This window comes from Dunckerocampus dactyliophorus, chromosome 12 (assembly GCF_027744805.1).
Source record: "Dunckerocampus dactyliophorus isolate RoL2022-P2 chromosome 12, RoL_Ddac_1.1, whole genome shotgun sequence".
In the NCBI taxonomy this organism is placed as follows: Eukaryota; Metazoa; Chordata; class Actinopteri; order Syngnathiformes; family Syngnathidae; genus Dunckerocampus; species Dunckerocampus dactyliophorus.
Window position 1 is genome coordinate 13,071,691 of NC_072830.1, and position 21,506 is coordinate 13,093,196.

At 38.6% G+C, this 21,506-nt stretch overlaps 2 protein-coding genes across 7 annotated transcripts in view; both read left to right on the forward strand.

Moving 5' to 3' along the window:
* appbp2 (amyloid beta precursor protein (cytoplasmic tail) binding protein 2) overlaps nt 1-18,257 on the forward strand; it is a 29,754-nt gene extending 11,497 nt beyond the window's left edge. Inside the window, exons 7-13 of the mRNA XM_054794801.1 lie at nt 1,756-1,823; nt 1,913-2,018; nt 3,660-3,784; nt 6,364-6,449; nt 7,206-7,396; nt 8,467-8,632; nt 11,567-18,257. Coding sequence (XP_054650776.1) covers nt 1,756-1,823; nt 1,913-2,018; nt 3,660-3,784; nt 6,364-6,449; nt 7,206-7,396; nt 8,467-8,632; nt 11,567-11,838 — 1,014 coding nt within the window. The 3' untranslated portion in view covers nt 11,839-18,257. The remainder of the gene's footprint in view (nt 1-1,755; nt 1,824-1,912; nt 2,019-3,659; nt 3,785-6,363; nt 6,450-7,205; nt 7,397-8,466; nt 8,633-11,566) is intronic.
* A 1,463-nt stretch (nt 18,258-19,720) lies between these two features.
* The window catches only part of usp32 (ubiquitin specific peptidase 32), a 60,176-nt gene continuing 58,390 nt past the window's right edge, over nt 19,721-21,506 (forward strand). For all 6 annotated transcript variants that reach the window (XR_008573143.1, XR_008573145.1, XR_008573147.1 and 3 more), the window contains exon 1: nt 19,721-19,972. Coding sequence is in view for 1 of the 6 variants with exons in the window: in XM_054794170.1 (XP_054650145.1) it covers nt 19,915-19,972 (58 nt within the window). In the remaining 5 variants the exon portion in view is untranslated. The remainder of the gene's footprint in view (nt 19,973-21,506) is intronic.

A 21,506-nucleotide genomic window follows, 5' to 3' on the forward strand; every position in this document is an offset into this window, starting at 1 on the left:
TTTTGGTCGTACATGTCCCTTCTGCTATTTCCAAATAGCATTATTTTAGTTTTCCTTAAGTTCAAGGATAATCTGTTTTTTATCAAACCATGTCTTCAATATGGCCATTTCATCCTTGACCTTTTTAATTAGTTCATGTGTGCTTTTCCCAGAACTGAAGGCACTGGTATCATCCGCAAATAATACCAACTTTAAGTCCTTTGTCACTTTACAAATGTCATTATGTATAAATTAAACAGTTTTGGTCCCAATATTGACCCCTGGGGTACTCCACACGTGATATTTAAAGTCGCAGATGTGTATTCTCCTAACTTTGCAAATTGCTTCCTGTTGGCTAGATAGCTTTTAACCCAATTCAAAATGAATCCTCTGATTCCGTACCTTTCTAATTTTGTTGTTAAAATATTGTGATTAATTGTATCGAAGGCTTTTGTAAGATCCATAAATACTGCAGCTGCACATCTTCTGTGGTCTATAGCAGTAGTAATTTCCTCCGTAATTTCAATCAATGCTCTGTATCCGTATTGACTACCTGCTAGTAATTCATTGTTATTAATAAATTTGTCCAACCTATTATTAAGTAGCTTCTGGATCATTTTAGAAAATTGGGTAATAAGGAAACTGGTCTGTAATTTGTAAATTGATGTTTATCTCCATTTTTGAAAATTGGAACCACTTTAGCTAATTTCATTTTATTTAGGAAATTTTCCAGTCTGAAACGATAAGTCACTAATATACTGTATGTTAACGGCTATACAATCTCATTGATAACACTTTTTAAATGTTTCCATTTTGATTCCATTACAATCAGTTGATGTTTTGCCTTAACATTTTTGACAATGTCAGTGATTTCCTTTTTAGTTACAACAGTGAGAAACATGGAATTGAGATTCCTATCTATGGTTTCATTCCATTCGTCCATTGTCCCGAGTCCCAGTTTTGGTCCAATATTTACTAAATGATTGTTAAACAGTTCAACTACCTCATTCATATCATCCTTATTAGTGTTTCCAACCATAAAATAGTGAGGGTAGTCTGCTTTCTTAATGTTGTTCTTTATAATACTATTATCTAGTAAATGACTATAATATTCCCTCTTGCACACTCTCAAGATTGTTGTCAACTTATTTTTATGAGTCTTATATGTTTTTCAGCTTCTTTAGTTTGTTGAATGATAAATGTTCTGAATAATTTATTCTTCTTCTTACAGGCGTTTTTTAGTCATTTTGTCATCCATGGCTGATTGTTTTTCTTTTGCTTCTTGGCCATTTCTTGCCAGTGACAGTTCTTATCGTAGAGCTCCATATAAGTGCATAGAAAGTATTCATATGCTTAGTCCACATCTTTTGCACTGTAGACACTCTCCCGTCTTTGTTCTTCTAGATATTTCCTGAAAGCGCTGACGCTATCCTCTGTGCGCAGTCTTTGAAAAGTCTTTTTAGCCACCACCTGTCCTTTATGGTGGTGTTGGAATGATTATAAAGGATACAACTTGAATGATTTTAAAAAAGAAGAATTGCAGAATTTATGTGACATTGAATTGTGAAGCCATTTCGATGCCATTTGTATTGAAACATCATTGAAGATGTATGTTGTATCATCATTCCACGTTGGAAAGAGAATGCTTTAAAGAAATCATTCAGGGCATATGACATTCATTCCCATGATGATTGCATGTACATTTCAGTATGTCAGAAAGAAAATTATTGTATGAAAAATTACTAGTTGGAAACGAGCGTTGTCTTTGTGCTGCAGGCTTGTGTGGTGAAGAGAGAGTTCAGGAAAGCAGAACAGTTGATTAAACATGCCGTGTTTCTTGCAAGGTAAAATGCTTTAACAGGAAACCACCACACTTTGGATTTTGATGCAAATTTGATCACAATGACATTGTACTGTTTTTTCTTGCTTACAGAGAACACTTTGGGCTCAAGCATCCTAAATACTCTGACACTCTGCTGGATTATGGATTTTACTTATTAAATGTAGACAATATATGCCAGTCTGTTGCTATATACCAGGTAAGTACTAAGTAGGTAAACAAAAATTTTGGAACACCTGGAATTGTGTGTTGTGAAAGAAAAACAAAATGACACACGCATGTCACAAGTAAAGTAAAAAATCAATACAGAATGTCTTTTTAATAAGATAAGTATCTTAATACAGTAGTACCTTGGGGAGTGTAAAAAGTGGAGTGGGAAAATCAATTTTCCCCATAAGAAATCATGTAAGTTAGAGATGCACGATAATTATATAGAATTTTTATATTCATCCATCCATTTTCTATGCTGCTTATCCTAGTTAGGGTCGCGGGGGTATGCTGCAGCCTATCCCAGCTGACTTTGGGCGAGAGGCGGGGTACACCCTGGACTAGTTGCCAGCCAATCGGAGGGCACATATAGACAAACAAGCATTCACACTGACATTCATACCTATGGACAATTTAGAGTCTCCAATTAACCTAACATGCATGTTTTTGGAATGTGGGAGGAAACCGGAGTACCAGGAGAAAACCCACGCACGCACAGGGAGAACCTGCAAACTCCATACAGAGATGCCCAGCGGAGATTCTAACCCAGATCTACCCGATCTCCAGACTGTGTGGCCTGTGTGACCGTGTGCTAACCACTCAGCCACCGTGCGGCCTAATTTTTATATCTACTTATTTATTTAGACGTAACTGTAGATTGTGCATTTGAATCTATGCATGTTCTCCCCGTGCGTGCGTGCATGGGTTTTCTCCGGTTACTACCGGAGCTACCTTACTTGCCACATTAATTTCACACACATGTAACAACGTCGTAGAAACTTGCACCTACACCTAGCGTTAACTTTTCCAAACTCAGAAATCAAAACACAGTAGCAGTGGTGGCATCTCGAATATTTAGCCATAACTTTTGGTTGTGTCTGAGCTGTTGTCAGCACAACGCTGTGTCAATACGCCACTAGTATAGTTCGATCTGCGTAACAATAATAATAATAATATTAACAATGTCGCTGTAGCTTGGTAAATATGCACGTCACATTACGTTTTCAGACAATTTTATAGGAGGAGTAAATATGTCCCATACATGCAGTAATGAGCAGGCTCTTTTTTATCTGTTTTTATATCTTTTAAACGCACAGAAAAGAGAAAGACGTGTACCGGTACATCTCACATAGGGATTGTGAATGATGGGCATTCTTTGCTTTGCTTTAAGTACCGTATGTCAGCGTTTTCCGAACTTTATTGAGCGAAGGCACTTATTTGACATGATAAGTCACACGGCACATCAGCCTGTGTGTATGTATGGTATAACAGGTGGATACATTATGTACCTTCTGCCATCTATTGGATGGAGCATTTCTTGTTCTGCCTGTCTCTGTATGATGAACAAAGATACAATATTTATAGTTGGAAAAAAATAATAATTTTTAGACTAATTAGGTGAAGTAGGATATTTTCCCATGGCACAGCCTGTGATGTCTGACAGTGGTTAGGAATCACTGCACTATGGGTTGTACTGATGACACTCAGTAGAGCTCTGGCTGTGGCAGAACACTTAAGGTAGCATCAGCTGAACTCAGTGGCCCACATTTATAGTCTACAGCACAAGATTATTGTAACTTCAATTGTTAGTTGTCCTGTGTCTGAAGAATGTTTCTTTTTGTGCAAATTACAGACAGCGCTGGACATCAGACAGTCTGTGTTTGGAGGAAAGAACATCCATGTTGCCACAGCCCATGAAGATCTGGCCTATTCCTCATATGTTCACCAGTACAGCTCTGGGAAATTTGATAACGCTTTGTAAGTACAACTCATATTTTGTTGTTGGTGACCCCTACTAACAGGGATGGATTAATTACATCATTTGAAAGCACAGATTTTCTTCAGCACAACCCCTTTTTCCACCAAATGCTCAGGAACCTTTAGTTCCTGCTAATTGTACTGTATTTTATGGACTAGAGGTGGTGTCAAAAAATGTGTCATAAAGAGTAAAAACATATATAGGTGGCACTGGACTAATAGTGGCATTTAGTGCTATTTACGATTGAGCGCTCGGCTTTGTTTTTTTTTTTTTTTTTTTTTTTTTTTTTTTTTTTAAAGAGTGTCATGCTGCCTTTCCTAACAACATTAAATTCACAAGAGAAGAAGACCAATCCAGAGGGTGGTCTTTTTTATGTAAATGGATACAATAAAACCTTAAAAAACCTTAGCTGTTGAATAAATGTCAGAATGTTGTGGAAGAAGACTAATCATTAACATGTGACATGATGCCTGGACACATTCCAAGTGAGCAGAAATGTATCAAACACACACATTTTAACAGCAAAACTTAATTTTTGTATTCACAAATGAATGAAAATAGAGTGAAAATAATATGTGTTAGTCAGTGGCTGACACAGCAGCTACAATCTCCAAACATACAGTATAAGTAGTGTCCTAACAACACTGCTGTCTAAAATAGCACATTTCTCAGTCCACCAGCTAGCATATCATTATACTTGCACATTACTGACAGACAGAAGCATATTAGAAAGTATTACACAACAAAAAGCGTCTGTGTCATTCAATTTGTGTGCCTAACCGTCATAAGCTCAACTCAATGAATTATTGCGGCCACTAGGTGTCGCCAACCACCACACCACTTTAACTTTTTTTTAATTTTGCCCATCATCCACAATCTTTATGTAAAACATGAACACATATTTATTTCCCTTTTGTGTGCGTTCCAAAGAGAGAAAACAAGTTAGCATGAGCCAGCTAACATTACACGTTATGGGAGGCACCTACAGTGTTTAGACTTTAAAGCACTAAAAAAAAAAAAACTCGAAAAAAACGCCAGCAGTTTTCCATTTACATAACTGACCTGTATATTAACCAAGCAACAGCTATGTTGTTATTGTAGCAGCTAACACGAAGAACTATTATTTATCTGGCGGAGTAACACAACGCCTGGACAGTCTCAGCGTCACTCACAACGTTTCAAGCCATTGCCGAGCGGTAAACTCGGCAGCTAGCGGCTGTGTTGTTTGTGAGTTTTGAAAAGTTAACGCTAGGTTATAAATCATGCCTCGCACGTGTATTGTAGAAGTTTGTGGCAATAAGCCGAAAAGTTGGTCAACTTTGAGATTCCACGTGCTACCAACTAAACCACAAGACAGACTGAAGACTGGTTACTGCTCAACTTAACTACAAAGACTCAACAAGATGCTAGGTTGCTGTCAGCATTTTTTTACTCGAGGACTGTGTTGTATTTACAAGCTCTACGGGAGGACAAGCCTTATGCTGAAAGACACAGCCATCTCAATGAGATGGACATTGTAAATGTTTTCATTGTCCTGTTATCCATGAAACGTTTAGCACTAGCGATAAGGGGAGTCTTACCTGATAACCTGTTGTTCATCCTGCATATATTCTGGCTTAAAATATAAGGGTCTGGTTCGTCATTTATTTATTTACATTTACTTCTTTATTTGATATCATAGCATAAAGAATAACATTTATTGGTTAAATAATATATACATTTAAATTAATAAATAATAATTAAAAAAAATTAATTTAATAATGAATTTAAGTTATTTATTTATGTATTTATTTTAACCCTGAATTATATTGAGGTAGCAAGGTAATGTACAATATGTGAAAATGGGATTTTAAACAAAAAAAAAAACATAAAATAAATGCATTATTAAGAACTACTATAAGAATTAAAACTTTATTCACACATGGATCTGTTTACATTCTGCAGACAAAGGATTCCGACAGACATCACCTCAAATGACTGAAGTATATAAAGTATCGATATTTTCATTTAAGAATCGATTTTAGAGCATTAACAGCTTGTACCGGAAGTATCGCTATTTCAGTATTGGTCCACACATCACTAGCGTGTGTATAGGGATGAAACAAAACAATAATAATGTCATAGTTTATATTTTGCAACATAGACAGCTCTCTGGTTTTCATGTTGTTTTTACCTCTAAATGCAGTATAGACAAGCAAAACTTGTCCTACCCAATCTGAAAGTGAGCGCAGATGTTGAGTGCTGTTCATTGATTGAATAAGTCATGTAATAGGACACACTGTCACTCACATGTTCCAATACTTTTGCTCACATGAAATTTTGTTCAAGCAAAAGGTGCAGATGTAAATATCTGGAAATAAAAGCGAACATGTTGCTCTCTGCTCTCATATTCATCTATTATGTCAAACCCAAATGTTTTTAGTCTACAGCAAAAATAAAGGAATGATGACAATAGCTGAAAGGATTTATGGTAATTACGCCAACTGTCAATAGACAAGGTTGGAATACCGTTTCTAAATCTCTGAGTGTGTCATATGTAAGTTAGATGATGATGTGGGCTCATTGTTTGTTTGTCAAGATTCCATGCAGAACGTGCCATAGACATCATTACTCACATTCTGCCTGAGGACCATCTGCTCCTGGCGTCCTCCAAGAGAGTGAAAGGTAAGACAGTACAGGCAGTACTCGCACAACGCAGTACTACAGTAGATTGTTGTCTTTTTTGGCACAAGCCGGCATACACAAGGTAGTCGTGATCCATGTCCACGCTTCAGTTCTGTTTGACAGCTTTAGAAAAACACTTTCTGTCCTCTAGGGCAGTGGTTTTCAACTCCCACCATCACCCTGTCACCCCAACTCAAATTTCTCATATCTTCTATTGAATGAAAAGACAGTGCAGTTTGATTTTGAGGTAGTGCGTGGAGAAGAGTAGCTATGGGGTGATTACCCAGCATGCCTTGTGTGTTATAGCCACAAGTATAGTTTTGCGTGTATGTTAGTGTGTAAGCGTGATGCAGTTGCGTCTTGTGCTTTATTTGCGTTGGCTGGCTAGTTAGCTAGGTGTCCGTGTTGATGACGTCCTGTCTGTTTGTACTGTGTTGGCAGAGACTGCTGATGACTCATCGCTTTCAAATAAAGAGCACATCTTTATTGTGCGTGTGACACCAACAAAAGTTTTAAAAAAAACAGGAACAAAATGAAACACATTAGCTCCCTAACTAGCGATCAATATACTGTATATGTCGTCCAGATCGGTGTAGTTTAGTTAAGTAGGAATATAAATCGATGTAGTGAATGAATCGTTAAACCCCTATCCAGCACCCTTTTGTAACTGTCTGATACTGATACAAACTAAACGATGCTTTATCCTGCTGCTAATTTCTTGAATGATCTTTATTTGTGTCTGATGTGTTCCATCAGCCTTGATCTTGGAAGAAATTGCCATTGATTGCCACAACAAAGAGACAGAAGAGCGCCTCCTGCAGGAGGCACATGACCTGCACCTGTCCTCGTTGCAGCTAGCAAAGAAGGCCTTTGGGGAGTTCAACGTGCAGACAGCCAAACATTATGGCAACCTAGGACGACTCTACCAATCCATGAGAAAGTTTAAGGTTTGATGACGACACCTTCTATTGTAGCACCGCACACATAGAACATAATAGTCACATCAGTCAGACCGCTCTACACAAATCCAATTACAAGCGCATCACTTGTGCACAGCCCTCTTCATCTCAAAACTTTGTATTTGGTTGTATTCTTGACATCACATGCATACATGCACACTATATTGCAGTTAAGGTTGATATACTGTTGATAACTAAAATATAAGGCATTCAGAGGAGTATTCTACACTGGTCACAAGGGGTCAGAAATGTTACATTGATGAGACAATAGCCAACGCAGGAAATAATGTACAGAAGCCTTAAGTAAAATAGGAAAACAACAAAGAACTCTCCCAATGCGTGAGTCTATGTCATGTCTTGCATGTCTTCTTTTCTTTTATTATGTCTACTATATTGAGTAATCAGTAGGGATGTCTGATATTATCGTTCACCGATAATTATAGCGCACTTTGCTGGGCCACAGCAGGTGGCTAATCCTGTTCTATACTGTCATTATATTTGATTAGGACAAATCAACAGGTGCAGTTTGTCAAATCCGAATTTGTTCCAGTCCTTGTTACCTTCAGGTGTGCACAAACTAAATATAAATAAAAAAAAATAGCTATAGCTATGTTAGGTAGCTATGTAGATATGCAATTAGAAGTGTTAAAGGAAAATGCCTTACCCCCCCTTGCATTAGACATAATTCCAGACTTGGGAAATAGCACGGAGGTGTGTGGAGTACGTCATCACTCTTATAGTGATATCATCGTCGGCAGAAAAAACGACGCAATGTCGCACCCAAACAAATCCCCCAATCCTTTACCATGTGAGCAGTGAGCATGCTTAATAACCACTTCATATTCCATCGTTTCCATGTTTACATGAGCTCATGTTGGTCTTGATCAGCCTGTTGTGTTTAGGAGGTAGACGTGTGAAAAAGGGAGAGAATGAGCTATTTCAGGAAAGCGATTGTTTTGTCATCGCAAAAAGTGGTTGAAAGCTGGTCATCATTGAGTGTATTTTGGATTGAATAACTACGTCATTGTGACTTTGACTGTTTATGGGACTCTTACTAGGAAGCAGAGGAGATGCACATCAAAGCCATCCAGATTAAGGAGCAGCTTCTGGGCCATGAGGACTACGAGGTGGCACTATCTGTGGGTCATCTGGCCTCCCTTTACAACTACGACATGAACCAGTATGAAGATGCAGAGAGGCTCTACCTGCGCTCCATTGCTATCGGTCAGACAATATCTCATGAAAAACATAAATACATATAGCGGCTATGTGTTATGACACAATGTGTAGTGGATTATACACTACACCTTGTAGTGTAGTCACACTACAAGGTCACATCTCAGATGTGTGCACACCATTTGACTTACTTCTTTATTATGTGTAGAGCACACTGGAGGTATTATCCCACACGTGTGTACAGTACGTCCTCTGTCTGTGTGCCAGTTACGTAAATTCCACTTTATACCGAAATTATACTTATATATACTTATATTATACTTATAAGTATATACACTCCTGATCAAAATCTTAAGATCAGTTAAAAAATTGCTAGAATTTGCATTTTGCACATTTGGATCTTAATGAGGTTTTAAGTAGAGCTACAATATGCAAAAACAAGAAGGAGGAGTGAGACAAAAAGCAATTTGAAAAAGTAATTTATTGAAAACACGAATTAAACTAAAATTGGCAGTTTATCAGCTGATCAAAAGTGTAAGACCACAGGCTATAAAAGCCCCAATCTTGATATCCAGGGGCCCCAAATGGGTAATTATTAGCAAATAAAAAAAGGGCTTCGTCTATGAAATATTTCCTTCCACGTAGGGTTGGGCGTCGTTTGAATTTGAACGATTACGGTTCTGATTCCTTGTTTAAATTTTGGTTTCTAACGATTCTCAATTCCGATCCTTTTATAAGGCAAGATCTTAAAATGAAATGTAGGAAATGTCTGAATTGTTTAATGATATAAAGTTTTTTATCAACTTTACTATGAATTTCTTCTATTTTCAGCCGTACATAAACATCAAAGCATTCAACTTGAATAGAAATATTCAATAGAAATATTATGAAGTTTCTTTTTGCAGGAGTACGGTACACTAAACATGTTTACTTTTGAAACTTTGTTTGCTGCCTCAATGTTGGTGTAAGCTACATTTTATGACAACCTTATTTTGTTAACATGAGTAAACAGGGTATAGCCCAAAGTCCTCTTATTTTGAAGGCCGGAAGTGTATTGTGTGAGTTGAGATGGTCCCTTGACTGTTGCTAACAGAGACGGAATGCAAATGAATAAACCTGCTTAGCCGTAGCCGTAGCTCCCTTCCTTCATTTACTGTACACCCTCGGTTCCCAAGGTGGGGTACGTAATTGTCATGGGGGTATGTGAATAAAACTGCTCACTCACAATTATGAGTGCCCCTGAACGCATCACAGCGCACAGTCAGAGCAGAAAGAAGGAAGGAGACAGAGCATGAAGTTGTTCATTGCTCTCTGTGAGTTATATGAATAAGTAAGTAAATTGAAGATTATGTTGTGCATTAGAAGTGTTTAATCTTGAAGGTTTAATTTATATTGGTGTTCCAATCCAGTCAAAAAACCTGTCAATGTATGTGCGTGGGTAATTCCCCCAAAAATGAGGCTTTATCACTGCTTGTATGTATTTTTGTACTTTGGAGACTGTTTTATCATGTTTGTTCAACTTTCCCTTTCAAGCTTCAAAGTTCAACCCATTTAAACGGAAGGATACCAACTTCAGGCTGAAATAAAGATATAAGACGAATACTTATCAATTTATCAGTGCTCATGTAAAATAAACTTTTACCATGCAAAATACAAACTTTGAACCAGAATTAATTAGTCATGTTCAATATTTCAAGTTAATGATGATTAAAAAAAGGTTTATGTTTTTTAAGTGTGTAGCAGTTGGGGTTACATGGCGTTACGTGACTGTAAAAAGTTTTGGAACCACTGCTGTATACCAAACTTCCACAACATCAGCAAGCATCCTGAAACCCTGAGTTACATTGGCATGAGACAGGCGTCATTTATTGTTTGACTTACCTAATTCTGACTGCTTAGTGGACATACGACGTAGCGCATCAAAGACGAGGTATTTCTACACCATGAATGTGTGAACATGAATCATGTTGGTCATGCACCCTCCTTTGCATGATATCCTTGTGTTGTAGCTGCTGCACTGAGCCGACTGTTATTTTTGTATGAAGTTAATCCAAACTTTTTAGCTGCTGCTTCTTCGTTGGTGCTCGCCGGCTTCTTCTTCTTGGGTGTTGCAGCCATTTATTCCGAGGAATCGAAATAGAAACATTTGACTGATCCCAGGAGAATTGGTAGTCCCGGTTCTCATCAATGCTCAAGACCCAACCCTACTTCCAGGTAGCTTTAGTGGGGCTCCAGGTGAGCGAGCAGTCTGCAGAACCTGGTGTCTTCCACCGCTGAGAAAGGCGGCTTATTTAATCCCATGAATTAAATTCTTTTTCAGGGTATTGCTTAGCTTTCTGACTGTCATGCACATACAAGCGAGTAAGGACTAAGATGTCGTTTGGTTGATTCTGCACCCTGTCCCCCCAACCCAACCACTCACACACACACGCACACACACTCTCTGTGCATGTGTGCAGACCAAATGTTACTGTTGAGCAGTGGTTCTCAAGTGGTTGTTTGGCTGCAGCACCCGCCATCACACCTTAATGACAAGCGGTGACCCAAATCGCTGACATTTTTTCAATTACAACTTCTCAGGTATTTTATATTTATAGGGACTGTTTGCAATGGTTGCATGGCTGCCTAGGCAAGCCAGCAAATAGTACAGACAAAAACGTGAGGTGCATTCATGGGCATCTGGTGATTACGGTAAATTTTTTTTTTTTTGCCAATGCAAAGACCCACAACCCACTGAAAACTGCACTGTGACCCACCAGTTGAGAATCACTGCTGTAGAGAAGTGATCCCACTAGTCTGCTATGCTCTGCGTGTGTTTGTGTGTGTGTGCGTGTGCCTGTGTGTGGATGATGGTCAAAGCCCCGCCCCTGCATAGCTGTAAACTAAGAGGAAACACTGTGATGAATTGATAAGATGGCAACCTTTCACTTCCATTGTGGCGCCATTGCGAATAAAATGTCATTTTCCACTTTGCTGTTGTAGGAAAGAAGCTGTTTGGAGAAGGCTACAGTGGGTTGGAGTACGACTACAGAGGCCTCATCAAACTCTACAACTCTGTGGGTAACTATGAGAAGGTATTTGAATACCACAATATTTTATCCAACTGGAACCGACTGAGGGACCGACAGTTTGCCGTGGCGGACGCCCTTGAGGATGTCAACACCACGCCCCTGCAGACCCAGGAAGTGGTACAAGCTTTCCTATTGGCTCAAAGCTTACCCCACCAAACCCCAATTCAGCCAAGCCTTGGGTGACATCATACAGAAGATAAAGGCACGTGGCGAGAAGACCAGAGAGGACATCAAGCAGGTACAAAGATGCCTCTGTTGCAACTGCTGCTTTCAGAGCCGTTATCTGGTGTAGATGATTGACTGCACACGGACACACACTGATAAATGTACCCATGCAATCATACAAATAAACAATGTCACTGCCCAAATGTCAAAACAAACCTAAAGTTTGCATCTTGTTGCATCTCAGAGCAGAAAACATCCTGTAAGAATCATGTGTCCTAAAGGATGTCCACACCAACACCCACATTTCACTTCAAAAGGTCAAAGTTGCTTTTTATTCAAATTCTAACATGCTCCATGAAGAACCAAACAACATTCTGGGGTCCCGGTGGACAGCATCGATACAGACAGTAAAAAAATCTATATTAAATAGCAGCAGGGTTGCCCGCCATCCCTTGAAAAACACAACCATCCCGTATTTACAAACTAAAGTACACATCCCGTATTGAGTTGAAACTGTGGCCGTTTTATTAGCGCGGGAATCAAAAATAGTTGGTAAAACGTCAGTGGAATTAATGATTGACAGGGAGCTTTACATGAAATTTGATGGCAAACTTCCTCACAGCCCTTTCCTGCTCTGTCAGCAGTGAGAGAATAAAAGAATAGAATTCACCAACTCTTCTCTTCATTCCTGTGATGGTATACACTTATGCCCTTTGTGGCAGAGGGTGCGGGTTCCATACCCGGCCAGGGTAACATTAGGCAGTGCATCCGGTGTAAACATTGTGGCGACCTCTAACGGAGAAAAAAGCCAAAAGACAGTTTTTTAAGACACATAGTTTCTTCAGATCATTTTGTTATTGTGTACAAAAATACATTATTGAACAATTTGTTTCCCAAAACATTCATTTTTTAAATTAAAGTTCAGCTTCCAGTGCTGGGTTGTCACATGACGTCACATCCAGCCTCAAAGAGATGGGCGGCTGGGGACCATTGGCCTGTGACACATTCAACAAATTAAATTAAACAAAAAAAAACAACAATGGAAAAAAAGAGCAAAAAGGTGTAAGTGTGAATAATAATAATACACTTTGTCACCTAAACACAAAGCTAACACAAAGTTTTATTTTGAAAGCTATATAAAGATTTTTTTTTATTTTTTATTTTTTGCCTTATTACAAGATAAAAAATATCAAATGTCCCCTGCATTCTTTGGCTTTTCCACTTTTCGGTGGAAAAAGTTTGTCCACCCCGGCAGTAACGGGTAACCTAATTAATTACTAGGGATGTTTGATGATATCAGCCATTTATTGGCATAAAAATGTTTTTCCCTATAATGAAAACCGCTGTAACCACTGTAAAAACTGCTTTATATAGGCCTATGGGCCCCCCGTACTGGCCATCATTGAGGCGTCCCATGGCGGCAATATGTGGAAATACTTTGTCACGTCCTGTGTTATTCCTCGCAGTCTGAACTGGGCTTGATATGTTGAAACCACGGTTGTGGGTGTACCGGAAATAGCACCGACGTTGGCTAACTCGTTAGCTTGAAGCAGCACCGGCACGGTTTTGTTGTCTCTGTTGAAGGGTCACCAAATGTGTAGATACGATTCACAACGAGACAGGAGTTGAGGTAGGTGGCACCAGTCAGTTTACTTTCCACTCAACTCAACAACAAGCAACAACTCTTTAGCAAATAGCTAAGTGGCTACAGCCACAGACTACAACAACCTCATTACTCAGAAATGGAAGTACACTTAGATAGGTAGATGGATAGATACTTTATTAATCTCCAAGATAAATGCCTAAAACAATATTGTGGGTCACAACAACGTGATAATTCCATGACAGGAGATGTCTGATCTTACACATATCGGTATCGGTTGATATCGGAATCGGAAATTGAGTTGGACAATATTGGTTATCGACAAAAAAGCCAATATCGGACATCCCTATTAATTACTATCCCGAATGTTACAATGCCCCGAAAGAGTCACAGAGTCTGACACTATTTTTTAAACTTTCTGACTCAAACACGCCAACACTGTATACAGTAATCCTTTATTTATTACAGTTAATTGGTTCCAGACCCGCCCGTGATAAGTGAATTTCTGTGAAGTATGATTCCTTATTTATAAATGGGATATTTTGGTAGTTAGAGCATAGAAAGCCTGTTTGCCGCCTTCTAAATACGCTTTTTAACATTATTAGAGCGGTCTAGACATGAAATAACAACCTTATAGTCAGCTTTACACGCTTATTACCCAATATAGTAGACATAATAAGAGAAAATACGACTCATGCTCGTGTGTGTTGCAGTAAATGTTTTCCGGTGCTATAATGTGCAACCAAGTCAGCTGCGGCTGCTTTCCGGCTTTTGATTGGACAAAATGAACATGACAGCCAGTGAATGTGTTTTTATGTGGACAACTTTCTTTCTTTCTTTCTTTCTTTTTTTTTTTAACTCCACAGTAGTGAAAATGTGCCTTTTTCAAAAATATCCGTGTTGGTGTGGACATGGTCTGAGAAGAGCTGGTGGAAAGTGTTTAGAAAGTGAATGGTGCCTTCCAAAAAGGCCTATCAAAACCACAATAACACACACTGCTAAGATTGACAAGCAGCTAGTGCCTCATGTCCAACCCGTTGCTGTTCTTTACACTTCCTCTAAGAAGAAATCTCCACTTCATGAAATAAAAATGGAGCTAGCCTCTCTGCTTCGTATGAGGACCACCACAGCGTCTCACTTTGGGCACATGGAAACATTAAAGGAAAAATGTTTGGAATTTTGCCCATCATCCACAATTCTTATGTGAGACATGAACACACATCATTCTCTTTGCTGTGCAAAGAGAAAAAAGGGAAAAAAAGAGGCAGTTAAGAATGCACGTAATGGGACACATCTATTCCACCTCCAAAGCCTGCTATGAAAACACCTTCAAAAACCTCCAACAAGGTTTTATGGTTTTCTATCCATGCTGTGAGCATGTAGTAACAGGTACATTCATGCCATATTTTGTTCATGAGCGGAACTTCCTTACTGGGTGCATTGATTTCACATAGCAACATAGAAAGGAACGCTACACCTAGCGTTAACTTTTCCAGAAACAAAAACACAGCAGCAGTGGCGGCAGATCCAGTATTTAGCGTAAGCTATTGGTGAACGAGTCATTGTGAACGAGTGTGTGGTGAAGCTAGTCGCTAGCTGGCCCGTAGCTACCCAGTGCGGCATGGCGAGGTGTCACTACGCCAGTAACGTAGTTCTTCAGCCTAACAATGTTAATAACAATAAGAATAACATTGTCGCTGTAGCATGGTTTAATATGAAGGTCACATTATGTAAATACTGTAGAGCGTTGTTGGCACTTTTTGGAGGTTTTTTCAGAACGCTTTGTAGGCGGAGTAGGTGTGTCCAATTACGTGCATTAATTAGGTGCCTTTTTTAGCTGTTTTTATATCTTTAGAACACACAGAAGAGAGAAAGACGTGTGTGTTCATGTCTCACATAAGGATTGTGGATGATGGGCAAAATAAAATAAAAAAAAAACACTTTTCCTTTAAACTTCCTGCTAAGCGCATTTTCAAAGATAACACACAAATCCTGCCGCCTCACAAAATGAGTTCCAGCCTTTAAACTTGGCAGATCAGAGCTTTATATGCTGAAGTAACATTGTTATATTTCACGTACATGAACGTATTTTCAACATGACATCAGAGTTTGTTTCCCCAACCTGGTACATGAAATCATGACAGTGCAATCATGGAGTAAATATGAACTTGCATACATTGGGACAGTTAGTATTTGATCCCCTGCTCATTGTGCAAGGTTACCTCCTTACACAATCAGCAGAGGACGAAATACTTCTTTCCCCACGGTGTATGCAGGTCTTTGTACTTTACTTACTAGATGAGGCGTTCATTGTGAAGGAAGACGTATTTAAAAAGTGTGTAGTGCTACATGTACAGTCTTATGTTAACACTGTGAAAATGTTATCATTATTTAGGTTTGAGTTTATAGCTGTAGATCAGGATATATACAGAACGATGGATGCCCAAGTGTTCACTTGACATGTCATAAAAAATAATAAAGACATTTTAACAGGGTTAGAGTGCCTTGGGTTTTTGCAGTTTTTGGTGTTCACTGATCGGTACCTGCATTCACCAGCCTGCTGTTATCTGTCTTTCTGACAGAACCATACGTAAAAGTGCTAAATAAACCATATGCTTTCATTCGTATGTGGGTATGTGACTCACTCACACACACACACACACACACACACCTGTGTCCTTTCTTTCTTTCCCACTTGGTCCTATCAGTGTTCCCATGAAAGTGCGTTGCTGTTTCTCTTCAACACTTGAATTCACTTTCCCAGTAACAATCAGCCTTTTCCCATCACAGTGTTTGACACCCAAACATTGTTTCAGGTAAAATGTACCTGTGTGTAGATAGACTATATTGGAGCAATACCCTACAAAATAGCATAATCACCTCATTTTTTTAAAGTTGACTTACTGTCGGGGTAAAGCAGTATGGCATCCTCGCGGTTCGGTGCCTACCTGGGTATGAAGGTGACGCTTCGCTTCGTTTTGGGTACAGTGAGCGTACAAAGGACAAATCATGAAACTACTTAGCCAATAAATACAATTCTAAAATACAAAATCAACAAATATGATATACAGTCATCCCTCGATTATTGCTGTTAATTGGTTCCGGACCCGACCGCGATAAATGAATTTCCGCAAAGTAGGATTCAATATAAATAAATTGAATATTTTCATATTTAGAGCATCGAAAGCCTGCTTGTGACTTTCTGAATACAGTTTTTAACATTATTAGAGGCTTAGACATAAAATAACACCCCAATAGTCACCTTTTCTTTTTTTACTTTACATTGCGCAGGCTACGGGATCAGTGCAGGGACATAACAAACGGCTGCCGCTAGCATAGCAAGCTAGCGAGCTAACTAGTTAGCCACTCCAATGTACTTATTCTAAACTTAAGAAAATGCTCCAAACGGAGTGGGGAAGAGGACAAAGAAGCCAAAAACATACCACTTCCACATGGAATGAGAGGAGACCCTTTTTTCACTGGATCTCAGCCATGGCATGTTGGCTCGACTTTGCTGGTTCAGTAGCCAGTCTCCTTGCACTGTGAAAGGTAATGCAATTTAACGTCATGTCTTTTAACATTACTGATGCCTCGTGACCACAATACTACATATAACTTGACTTTTAGTATTTTATTCACTAGGCCATAGTTAACCATGAATCATCATTTATTAATTAAATCTTTTTGTATTGTGAGGGAGCGATATTCGAACTGCGATATAAGAAGGGACGACTGTACAGTGAAATCTAGATTAGCATACACCCAGTTGGCGTGTTTTTCGGAATATTTTGCCTGGGTTTGCGCACATTTTCCCGTTAGTGTACAATATGGCGCGCATTTTGCCATGTTATTAATACACTGTATGAGTCCGACCGAGCCTCACAGTGGCCTCGTGGTTACCATGTTGGCCACACAGTCAGGAGATCGGGAAGATCTGGGTTTGTATCTCCCGTTTGGGCATCTCTGTATGGAGTTTGCATGTTCTCCCCATGCATGTGTGGGTTTTCTCTGGGTAGTCCTCCCACATTCCAAAAATATGCATGTTAGTTTAATTTAAGACTCTAAATTAGGAGGCTCAAACTTGTTTTCACCGTGGGTTACCCTCTGGTTACCCTCATAGAGCCACCTGTTACTGAAACCATTCATCCATCCGTTTTCTATGCCGCTTATCCTCATTCGGGTTATGGGAGTATGCTGGAGCCTGACTTCGAGTGAGAGGAGGGGTACAGGACTGGTCGCGAGCCAATCGCAGGGCACACCTATGGACAATTTAGAGTCGGCGTTCTCCTGACTGTGTGACCAACATGGTGACCACTAGACCACTGTGCGGCTGTGAAACCATATAAATGTGTAATCACCTCATGACAACACTCGGGCTTAATCACGGATTACAAATTCATTAATCACAATGTCACACTATGTTTGAAACATGCCCGATTTTACTGTATTTTATTGAAAAAAAAGATAAATGACATGGCAGGATTATATATACAGTATTTGTATATACTGTATTAACAGCGCCAAATTAACTGAAAATGTAAATCAAGTTAAGAGTTGGCACACATGTCTGAACACTGGTTGCCTGACACTGGTTTCTTTAATAGAATAGAATATTTGAATCAATACTTTAACTGTGTTATTATGAGCAATGAGGAGTTGCTTTCAAAGACATCACTACTTAAAAGCAGCAAATTCTACTTCGGCATTAAGAGTTACAAAGTGAGTGATAAGAATATCCACTTTTTGTTTTTCTTTGCATTTCTGTTTATTTAGACCAGACATACACGCATAAGAAATGTTGAGACGTTCGTGTGTCCATGAATGCATCTCGCAGTCTGTCCAGTGACAATGAGGAAGTGTCGTTGCAATTTCGAATGGACGAGAGAAGTGTTTGTTTGCAGTTGGAGAAAGATATATGGTATTGGAATTTCCCTGCTGTTGATGTGTTCAGGTCAGAATAAAGTTATAAAAGAGCGTCAGACTCTGTGTGACTGTGGGGACAACACTATGCCACCGTCTGTCGTCATACCGGAGAGCCGTGGCTTGCCATGATGCGTATGCGCTAATTATGCTAAAAAAAAAATGTAGCTTAGTGAAATAAATTAGTTAGCGCCATGAACGCGCTATTTTTTAATTATAAATTAACATTTTTTAATTATGACACATTTGATTATTATCATTTTCACTTTGTATTGTTTTTCCAACAACCGTACCTTGGAAAGAAGTCAGGTTGCCAATCGGTAATTTGAGTAAAGACTATTGTATAAACATTGTAATATAAAATGGATTTTTTGTCAAAATTGACAGGACAAATACATTTATCAAGAAATAGTAAGTGTCTTTTTGATTTTAGAATTTTTAAAAAAAATTTTCTTAAGAAAATAAAAAGTAACAAAAAAATTTAAATGCATATACAATATTTTTTTCAAACATAAACATAATATAACTATATTTTTAAAATAAAAAAATAAAGTTAATAATAACCAAATAGAAATGTTTTAAAAAAATATTAAAATAAAATAAAATAATACAAAAAAGTGTCTGTTTGACAAGCATTATTTCCAGGATTTTTGCGGGCCACTTAAAACAATATGGCGAGCTGAATCTGGCCCCCGTGCCTTGAATTTGACACCAGTGCTCAAAAGACAACATTCGAAAATTAAATGTGCATTACAATAACTAAGATAACATTGACAGGTATGGTATGGTGAAACGACTCATGCACGCATGTCCATATTCTACAATATTACATTACATTACATCCTGTCATATACTGAACTCCATTGTTTGAATGGATACTTGCCATTATTTTTTTACTTGGATGTATTTTACTTGTTTTTGTCTCAAAGGCGACAATTAAATTCTATTTACGAGCATACTTGTAAATATTTACATGATGGAAATAACGGAAATGTACGTTTTCCAGAAAAATAAAGTAAAATATGACTTTTCATCAGAATTTCCACCATTCCTCCTACACATAAAACGGTTTTGCGGTTGTGGGGGGTGTTCTGTTTAAAGACACGGATATTATGCTTGCTTTCATGCGTCTTTTATTTTGAAGGCGTGACTTCACCAGCAGGATGTATTATGCCGTGTTAACCCGAGTGTTGCAGAGCGGGCCTGAAGTCCGCTGTGTAGCTGCCGCAAAACTGGAAAGGATTTAAAAAAATGAAAGTAAAAAACGGGGGTGGGGTCACCGGGAAAGAAGGGCGTAATCCAGTAGCTTCCTACTTGAAGCGGGAGGGTTGACATGCATGCCTTGGACGTGTGTTCCGCTCGTGAACGTAATCATGTGACAGAGGCGGGTCACGTGACGGCGACCGACCACGTGACCGAGGAGAGGCGTTTCTGTAGCCTGAGAGATTGTAGCGCTTCGCCGCACGTTTAACAGCAGGAATGCTGCATTCTAACCGTTAACCAGCAACGACAAACGGACATTTGGAAATAAACACGCACTTTACAAGCTTCTTGTCCTAAAATGAAGGATTATGGGAGCCAAAGAATCCAAGATTGGCTTCCTGTCCTACGACGAGGCCGTCAAGAGAGGTAAGACCACAAGCTAGTACTATGGACTACAAGCTAAATATTACATTGCAACATTTACTATACTTTATCTACACTACATTATACTACAATACGTTGTACTTCGCCTTCACGACATTACACGCCAATACATTGTACTTTAAACTACACTCTGCTTATGGTAACTGCTTATCTAACTGTCGTCATGTCAACGTTACACTTCAGCTACATAACCATAAATGTTAGAATTATACTTTAGCAAAACAGGCAGAAATGTAATGTTATAATCTATTGTGTTGTGGATATATATATATATGGATGGAGGTATCTACGATGCTATGAAATGCTGGATGCTAGGACAGTAACTGACATATTATCATAGTATGACAGTAAGTGCGTGTAGTTTTTATGTGGTGTGATGTTAATCATTATTCCATTATCTGCATGGACCTTTTAGTTGGTGACTGCTGATACTAGCCAGCTAGTTGCTCTATTAACTTTATGATGGGAACAACTGCAGCTACATGACGTCTATCATTTTGCTATGTGTCGTGTTTACCATGTTTGATCTCCAATCACGTCACTTACGTTTACAGCAAACTTTCTTTGTCTAACTATCTAAAAGACAATAGCAGTGCAATAGTTGATGTCTCTGTAAACATTGCCAAGGGAAACCATATACTGTACAGCAGCTCATTTGTTATTGACCCTGGGCATATTCTGGAATGAAAATGAATTGATTCTGAATGTGATATGGTGTATAATTAAATATTGCACCTATTATTCGCTTTGTCAGCTATCAGTGAAGATGTGGATGTTTTGTTTATATAATTTAGCATATGATATTCACCTGCACTGGACTGCTTTTAGCATCTTAAATACAAAATGTGTCACTATCAAATGTAATATTCTGCCATTTGTATCTACAGTAATCCCTCGCAATGTTGCGGTTCCATTGTCCCTCCCTCACTATATTGAGGTTTTTCAAAAATGAAAAAATAAATGATCACTGTTTCGTGGTTGAATATTGCCTATTAGTAAAAAAAAAAAATCATATTTAAGCAAATTGTACTTACTGTTGGCCTAAATTAAGCATTTTCAAGCATAAAAATGGCAAAATTATTAACTAAATGAACTAAAATACAAATACAAGGCAGAAGAAGCATTGTAATCTAGTATTGTATTCTGCATTGGCCACTGGGTGTCTGTGTTTGATGAGACAGGCACTATACTCGTCACTAAGGTTACTGTGATACTGCTCGAGTAGGAGTTTTATTTACGTCTTACAAGGCATATGTACTTTTATCTTGTCTACTATATTGGGTAATACAAGTGTAAAGCCATTTAAAGCCTCAAGGAAGTACACCTTCCAGAAAAAAAAACAAACTGCTAACCTGTGAGACTATGCTATCTTGTTTATGTCTAATGTCTTACTTTCTCTGGTTATATTTACTATATTGGGAAATACAAACGTAAAAGTGACTACAGGGGCATTATTTCATGTCTAGAGGGCTGTAATGTCATAAAGCGTAATTAGAAGGTTGTAGACAGGTTTTCT